Raw genomic sequence first — 7,837 nt, 5'->3', positions numbered from 1 at the left:
AGCGCTGGGCACACAGGCGGCCTGTGGGTGTAAAGGGTACGGACCTGCCAGGGAGCAGAGCCTAAGCAGCTTCGGTGACGCCATGCACACACCTTAAGCTGATTCAGTGCCAAGCTGTGCCCCAATGGTGCCAAGGTGAGCAGGCCCCAGGAATAACCACACTGGATACCCTGCCTAAGAAAGATCCATTTTATTCCCTTGCCTTTTCGCTTCTCTGAAGTGGAGCTGTGACCTTGACCCTGACAGCTGCAATGGCTGTGGTGTCCATGGCGCCCAGAGCCATGTTCACATAACTGCCCCCAGAGACCCGCAGGCAGCAAGCACAGTGCCCGGCACAGATGGTGAGTGACCCGGTCCTCTGCCCTGGCCACACAGCTGTGTACACAGACCCCAGCCCTGCAGTGACGGGCAGATGCCAGAGCTGGGCACATGGCTCTGTGTTCTGGTTGTGGCACAGGTACCCTGTGCCCCCTCAGGACGGCCTGGGCAGCCGCTCCAGAAGCACCAGCTTTGGCTGCAGGTTCACATCCAGAGGGGGCAGCTTGGTCAGGTTCAGGCTCACACCTGTGGTACCCAGGATGTGCTCCAGGATGCGGTGTGTGTCTCTGTAGAGGGCCAGGTGCTCGGGGACGGCCTCCATGAGCAGGTGGGTGTAGGTCAGCATGCCCATCTCCCCTGGCCACACATCTTCCCTCTTGTCGTAGCTGCAGGAGAGCCAGCCAGTCCACTCGAAGGCGCATTCCACCACCCCTCCCCAGGCTTGGGCGCCCGCAAGGGGTCCTCCTGTGGCCTTGGGAAACTAACCTCCAGGCGCTGTTGACCTGTAGGAACCGCGAGACACCCGTCTGGGCGGCAGCCACACTGATGTGCAGACGGACACCTGAGGAAACCACAGCCTGAGAGGAAGGCGCCTGCGCCCGGTCCACGCCACCCTGACACTGCCTCTGGCACCCACCTGTCCTGGGGGGCACCAGCTCATGCAGCCGCTGCATCGCGACCCCACCAGGATAGTTGAAGTGGGAAACGTGGAGGGACGTGGCTGTGTATGTGGCGTTGAGCACGAGGTGTCCGATCACAAGCAGGGACCCTGCCTTGTACAGCCAAGACTTCCTGTAATTGTTGAGCCTGAAAACAGAGCCACTTGGCTTCACAGAGACCCCGGAGCCCAGGCCCATCCAGAAACCAGACCACAAGGCACACACCTGCAGGACTGCCTGCCTGGCACCCAGGAGCGAGCCGAGCCACCAACCACACTGTCATGCCACCCAAAATGCCAATTTCAAGTGTGCAGATTTTCAAGAAAGTATTTTCAACCCATCCTGAGCGACCCACGCCCAGCTGGCCACCCAACACTGTGGAGCAGGTTCTGCTAGTGCCAGGCCAAGGCTGGGCCCCACCTGGTGCCCGGGCTGACCTCTGTGGACACTGTGGCCCCGCAGATGCCAGCAGTGACTGACCGGAGCCAGAACTCCCTGCTGAGCTGATCACACAGGCCGGGCTCCAATCGGTGACCGCTCTCCACTGGGCTGGACCTCGGCCCGTGAAACCCTCTGATTTCACAGACCAGTCTCTCCTCCCGCCCCACTGACAGCCAAGGGCTTGAACAAACTCTAGCAGCTTCCAGTGGCTCAAGGCCACAACCGGAGTATGGCCACCCAAGTCTTGTTCCTTGATGACCCGGCCCCTCGGGGCACTGTGGGGACTCCGGTCAGGGTGGCTTCCTCTCACCCACCACCTGCGGCGGGGGCTCCTGCCCATCCTCGAGGACTGTCCTTCCTCACCGCTTGCTAACATCGGGCTGCCTTGGACCCCCAGCCCTGGGACTCGGCCACGGCCACTCACTGGAGTCCAGCTCTAACAGTCGGCTTCCTGGAGAGCAGCGTGACAGGGAAGGGAGCACCTGCCCGCCCCTTCAGCCCAGGGCCACGTCCTGGGGTCACATCACGGGGGCCGCTTCTCCCAAGCAGGGCAGGTGCAGTGCCTGCGGGTCCGAGAGGACCCTCCCAAAACCACTGTGCCTACCCACACTCCGAGCTAACTCCTGGCGGGTGTCCCTGGCCCAGCCAGCTCCCACACCTGAGAGGTGTCCCTGGCCCAGCCAGCTCCCACACCTGAGAGGTGTCCCTGGCCCGGCCAGCTCCCCGACCTGGCGAGTGTCCCTGCCCCCAGCCAGCTCCCACACCTGAGAGGTGTCCCTGGCCCAGCCAGCTCCCCCACCCGGCGGGTGTCCCTGCCCCAGGGATGTGTGACAGGCCAGAGTCAACACTGCCTGTGCCCACTACAGCACACATGGCCAGCACAGCAAGAGCACGGGAGAACCCTCCCTGCTAGGCACCGGGAACGGTCATACGCGCCCTCAGACTCACTCACAGATGGACGCAGCCTCTGGCGGCCACGATGTTGAGCACGGGGAAGGTGTAGAGGATGAAGCGCAGCTCCTTGTGTGGCAGCAGTGAGTACAGCGCCACGAAGCCCAGGCTGGGCAGAGCCAGCAGCCGGGCCCTCCTGTCCACCATGCCCAGCGGCACGAGCAGCAGGCTGCAGCCCAGGCCGCGGGGCAAGGCGGAGTAGAAGTACCACAGGAACGGGGCAGTCAGGTCGGGTTAAGGAGGAGGCCACGTGTGTCACAGGGCAGCTGGCAGGTAGGCCAGAAAGGCCCGAGGACAGTTGCGTTCTGGGCAGGCACGGATGCTCACAGTCCCTCACCCCAAAGGATACTCCCCAGTTGGAACTTTTGTTCAGGACGGTGTTGTACCAGAGCACCTCGCCCTCCGGCCAGACCCAGTGTTGCCAGAAATAGGAGTCCACGGCAACCGTGAGTCCTGACAAAACATAAGAGGCTCCGAGCCCGGCGTCGCCACAGGTACTACCAGCTGGTGGCAGCCCTAAGGTCACGGCTTTCCCCCCGTGGGACAGATGGACGGACAGAGGCTCCCTGGGCAGCAGGGCGGCTGCTTCTGGGAGCAGCTTCAGAGGACTGGCCGAGACCGGTCTGAAGCCTGTTGCCTGAGGTGCTTCAGGTCGAGGGGCGACAAAACACCCCCAATGTCTCCCGTCCCCGTCAGGCACGTCCGCCCAAGCAACACTGACCTAAGCAGAGGCAGCCGGCGGGGACCGCGTGCTGGAGCAGTCTGGCCACAGACAGCTTCCTAGTGCGCAGGGCCAGCAGCAGCAGGAGGCCCAGGAACAGGCACAGCTCCGCCCTGAAGACGATGATGGCGAAGGCCGAGAGCCAGATGAAACGGGCCCACCTATGCTGCAGCCAGGCAGTGAGGGCTGGCAGGACTGCAAGACACGGGCGTCAGACCGGCCGGCAGTGCCACGAGACCCTGGTGTCAGACCAGCTGGCAATGCGGGACCCGGGTGTCAAACTGGCTAGTGCCCAGCCACCATACCCACCCCAGCTCACAGTCACCTTGCCAAAGAACAGGGATCAACCTCCTTGTTAGGAAGCCACACAAAAGCCTTCTGGAAGACAAGTGTTGCTCAGTAGTGCCAGCCAGGTGTACCCCATGCTAGACGCACATCTGAGGCCAGCACTGAGGCTAGGGCCCAGCAGAGGACCCCAAACCAGCTTAGAGGAGCCCCTCCCCGCCACCTACCCACAGCCAGGGCCAGCACGTTGGGCAGCGTCCGTGTGCAGTAGAACATCAGGTGGAACTGAGAGGCCGTCACCCAGCAGAACATGGTGGCCACCACAGCCCCGAACTGCCGCCTCACTTCCTTCTGCAGCAACCAGAGGCCCGCGATCACGCCAAGTCCAAGCACTCCTCTAACTAGACAAAGACAGTGACAGACGTGCTGACACGCGATCCTGGGGTGCCTAGAGGCTCCGACCACGTGACGGGCAACCACCCGAGGTCACTGGCCCTGGTCCCTCTAACAGGAGCTGCAGCTGGAGCCTGAAGCTTTGCCAGGGGAAGGTACAGCCAGCCATGTGGCAGCTTGGGTGGTGCCCAGCCGTGGGGCCACCACATCAGAGGGGCCGCACTTGTGGATCCCAGGCTTAGCCCTGGCTCTGCCTGCAGCCTGGGGTGGCCAGGATGGAAATCCAGGCCCCGGGAGTGAGATGAACAGGAGCTGCCCTGCAGGCTGGTGGTCGGGAGCGTTGGAGGTAGCCCAGGTGGACACAGCACTGCACTGCCCTCGGCATCTGTGCCCCAGACCAGGAGGCCCTGGACCGGCAGCCACTGGGACAGACGCCATGGAGGCATACGTAGCTGCACATGTGGACTGTCGATCCTGGGTACCCGGGACAAACTCTGCCTGGACACGCAGTTGCCCTTCTGATGGCCATGCCTTAGGTGGGCCCAGAGGGTCGCTGGGGCTCCCATCAGCCCCTCCCTGGGGATGCGGTACCCTGGCCAGCCTCGGCCCCTCCTTCCCCTCCTCAAAGGCAGGTGGGCTGGGTGAGGCAACCAGGGTTTCTCCTACTTCCTGGCCTCTGAGTACTGGGCCCTGAGGACGCACGCCTTGTCCAGACAGAAGTTACAGAGCCTCCAGCAGGAGCCAGAGCACCAATGATTCGGATCTCCTCGGTCACGGGCTCAGGCCCACCTCCCCAGAATCAGCGGTCGCCTCCAGGGGGACACAGATGCTTCCAGGACTGCCCCGGATGCATCCCGGATCCAGGGCTCTGACACCTTAGGGTAGGGCGGGACAGCCAGATGTCCACTTCCTGATCAGTCCTCTCTCCTAGCAGGACCGAGCCTCCCTCAGCAGCTGCCCCACCTGCAACGCCTTAGCCCCAGACACACGGAGGGTCAGGTAGGAACGTAACCCTGGCCTGGGGTCTGGACAGGCAAGGGGACTCCTTCCCAGAAGCGCAGCACACAGGGGCAGAGTATTAAGAAAAAAACAAGGGCCCGGCGGCATGGCCTAGCGGCTAAAGTCCTCGCCTTGAAAGCCCCGGGTTCCCATATGGGCGCCGGTTCTAATCCCGGCAGCTCCACTTCCCATCCAGCTCCCTGCTTGTGGCCTGGGAAAGCAGTGGAGGACGGCCCAAGGATTTGGGACACTGCACCCGCGTGGGAGACCTGGAAGAGGTTCCTGGTTCCCGGCATCGGATCGGCGCGCATCGGCCCGTTGTGGCTCACTTGGGGAGTGAATCATCGGACGGAAGATCTTCCTCTCTGTCTCTCCTCCTCTCTGTATATCTGACTTTGTAATAAAAATAAATCTTTAAAAAAAAAAGAAAAGAAAAAAGCAAGGGTTCTGAATGAGACCGAGAAAGCTCCAGGCTGGCAGTGTGGCAGCCTTGGCGCGTCCTGGGAACTGGCATGCTGCCTCGGCTCCTTCCATCACCCCAAGCCTCAGGGGCCGGAGACCAAGGCAATCACCTGCACGTCCATGTCCTGAACCCCACAGGGACAAGCGCTCCCGGACAGAGGGACCCAGTAGGAGCGACCAAGCCCACAGACACCTCAGCCCCACCCCCATGTGCTGCGCCCCCCAGTTCCAAGCCCTTACCTACGAGCTGGGAGTAGAACTTGGACGCCTCCAACAGGGACAGCACCCAGACCACAGGGCTGGCCAGCGCTGCCAGCAGCAGTGGCCCCAAGAAGGTCCTGGGCACAACCCCCGGGAACTCGAGGTGGTCAAACTGCAAGGGCAGGGCAGTCAGTGGTGGGCACTGCAGGGCTGGTGGGGCCACACAGGCCTGTCACGGCGGCAGCGCCTCACCTTGTCCACAGCCAGCCGGTGGAACAGCAGGTCGTGTGCAGCCTGTAAGTTGAAGCTCTCCTCCACCTTGGTGTAGGGACAGACGAGCAGGTGGACAGCGGCCACAGACAGGAGCAGCCCCAGCAGCAGCGGCTGCCTGCCTGACGACCTCCTCCCAGCCATGTGGGGCTGGTGATGCCAGGCGCTCTGCAGAGCTGGGTGAAAACCCAACCATTAGCACCTGCAGGGATGAAAGCCCACTGCCCCCCAGGCTCACGGGGGCGGGGAGGCCTGGCGGTGGGCAGGTGGACCCCTCTGAGCTGGGGGCCGTCTGAGTTGTGCAAGACATGGGAAGGTCAGCCATCGTGCCTGCCTGGCCATCACACTGCTGAAGCTCCACAACTTCCTCCCCAGGCAAGGACATGAATCCAGAACTCAGGACGAGCGCCAGGAGCAGCCGAAACGCCTGCCTGGCAGGAGGCCGGGCTCAGCCCACAGGGCCAGCAGGACAGGTTGGCAATGGCTGGGCTGCCAGGCAGTAATCCCGTGGGTTGCCCGCGAGGAGACAAATGGAATAGAGCGGGGGGGGGAGGCACAGAGGGCCAGGCAGCCACACTGGCAGGGAGGTGGTAGAGCTGCCTCAGGTTTTCACATCCTCTTGCCAGAGGCCGTGGCAGGGGGTGGCACTTACTGCGCTACAGCCGCGTGCAGCCTGAGAGTCACCCAGTGGGGACGGAGACAGCAAAGACCTGGGCGTAGAAGGAACAGGAATGCCTACAGGCGTGCCAGGGCTGGGTCCAGGGACAAACAGGCCCTCGGAAAGGCCAGGATGCAGACAGCCCCAGAATGTGTTCTCCTTGCTGCCCGCCAGTGTCCCTGCCCTCACCCGTGAGAGCGGGGCTCCCGCTGGCATCCCTGCCCTCGCCCGTGGGATCGGGGCTCCCGCTGGCATCCCTGCCCTCGCCCGTGGGATCGGGGCTCCCGCTGGCATCCCTGCCCTCGCCCGTGAGAGCGGGGCTCCCGCTGGCATCCCTGCCCTCGCCCGTGGGATCGGGGCTCCCGCTGGCATCCCTGCCCTCGCCCGTGGGATCGGGGCTCCCGCTGGCATCCCTGCCCTCGCCCGTGGGATCGGGGCTCCCGCTGGCATCCCTGCCCTCGCCCGTGGGAGCGGGGCTCCCGCTGGCATCCCTGCCCTCGCCCGTGGGAGCGGGGCTCCCGCTGGCATCCCTGCCCTCGCAGCCTCACACTGCTGGCCTGTGGGCAGCACTAGGGAAGCACAGGAACTTGACAAGGGTGAGGAAGTGGCATGTCCTGCTGACCACAGTGCTCTGGCTGAGAAGGAAGCGGAGAGTCATGCCAGGCAGGGTCAGCCCTCCCGCACTCTCAGAGCACAGCCCCACGCGGGGTCAGGGTTCTGCTGGGTATCCCACGGCCCGGCCTCAGCACCAGGTGGCGGCTGGCACACACGTGGGCCCTGGCGTCAGCGCCAGCCTGGTGAAGTCCAGGTGGCTGGGGTGGCTGCAGAACATGCCCGCGCTGCCCGGCCCCCTGGCTGGCAGGAGCAGCACAGGCCGTGCAGGGAGGCGGCTGTGCAGGAGCTCACCGAGGGGCCCAGCCCCGTCACCCCAATGCCCCAGGACACCTGAGCCCCAGGTGCGTGACAGCCTCAAGACATGCACAGTGGATTCCAGAGGGGGGACCCGGATCCCAGAGGGGGGACCCGGACCGCAGAGGGGAGACCCGGATCCCAGAGGGGGGACCAGGCCGTCAGAGGGGGGACCCGGACCCCAGAGAGGGGACCAAGCCCTCAGAGGGGGGACCCGGCTCCGAGACGGGAGACCCGGCCCTCGGCCCCTCACCTTTCCCGCCTTCGGCTCCGTCCCGCCAAGCCTGTCAAGCCTTTGCTTCGGCCGGAAAGTGCGTGCAGAAACAAAACTCAGCAGTGAAGCCCGTGACCGAACACAACATGGCCACCTAGACGCTCAGATAACGCTGTCCCTGCGGCTGTGAAGCCACTCTATTGCCAGGAATAAAGATGGCTCCCAAGAGAGGGGCGGGGCGAGAAGACGGACTCTGACTCCCCGGCCCCGCCCCTGCCCCTTCCGGGAGGACGCTGACCCGGGGTCTTCCTATTGGTGGCTGCTCGTGGCGAGCTCGGATTGGCCCACGTCAGGAC

The 7,837-nt window shown here is 64.1% G+C and overlaps 1 protein-coding gene across 1 annotated transcript; it reads right to left on the bottom strand.

Annotated features, from left to right (window-relative positions):
* Positions 1 to 334: 334 nt before the first annotated feature.
* ALG12 (ALG12 alpha-1,6-mannosyltransferase) lies at positions 335 to 6,554 on the bottom strand. Its single transcript, XM_058673813.1, has 10 exons — positions 6,353 to 6,554; positions 5,683 to 5,876; positions 5,470 to 5,602; positions 3,603 to 3,776; positions 3,091 to 3,285; positions 2,719 to 2,822; positions 2,371 to 2,594; positions 956 to 1,125; positions 805 to 880; positions 335 to 704 (listed from the first exon to the last, which is right to left on the bottom strand). Exons 2-10 carry the CDS (start codon positions 5,842 to 5,844, stop codon positions 473 to 475), a joined length of 1,470 nt encoding a protein of 489 aa, XP_058529796.1. The 5' UTR covers positions 5,845 to 5,876; positions 6,353 to 6,554; the 3' UTR covers positions 335 to 472.
* Positions 6,555 to 7,837: the final 1,283 nt, after the last annotated feature.

The sequence above is a fragment of the Ochotona princeps genome, chromosome 15 (genome assembly GCF_030435755.1).
Source record: "Ochotona princeps isolate mOchPri1 chromosome 15, mOchPri1.hap1, whole genome shotgun sequence".
Lineage (NCBI taxonomy): Eukaryota > Metazoa > Chordata > Mammalia > Lagomorpha > Ochotonidae > Ochotona > Ochotona princeps.
The sequence above is the reverse complement of the archived record's forward strand: the minus strand, read 5'-3'. Positions and strand labels throughout refer to the sequence as shown.

Bases quoted from the DNA above. Each gene is read 5' to 3' on its own strand.
- ALG12 (XM_058673813.1), bottom strand. From the start codon at position 5,844: ATGGCTGGGAGGAGGTCGTCAGGCAGGCAGCCGCTGCTGCTGGGGCTG. The intron at 881-955 runs GTGGGTGCCAGA...TGGTTTCCTCAG, and splicing joins GCTGGTGCCCCCCAGGACAG to GTGTCCGTCTGCACATCAGT. The intron at 705-804 runs GTTAGTTTCCCA...GCTCTCCTGCAG, and splicing joins CAGGTCAACAGCGCCTGGAG to CTACGACAAGAGGGAAGATG.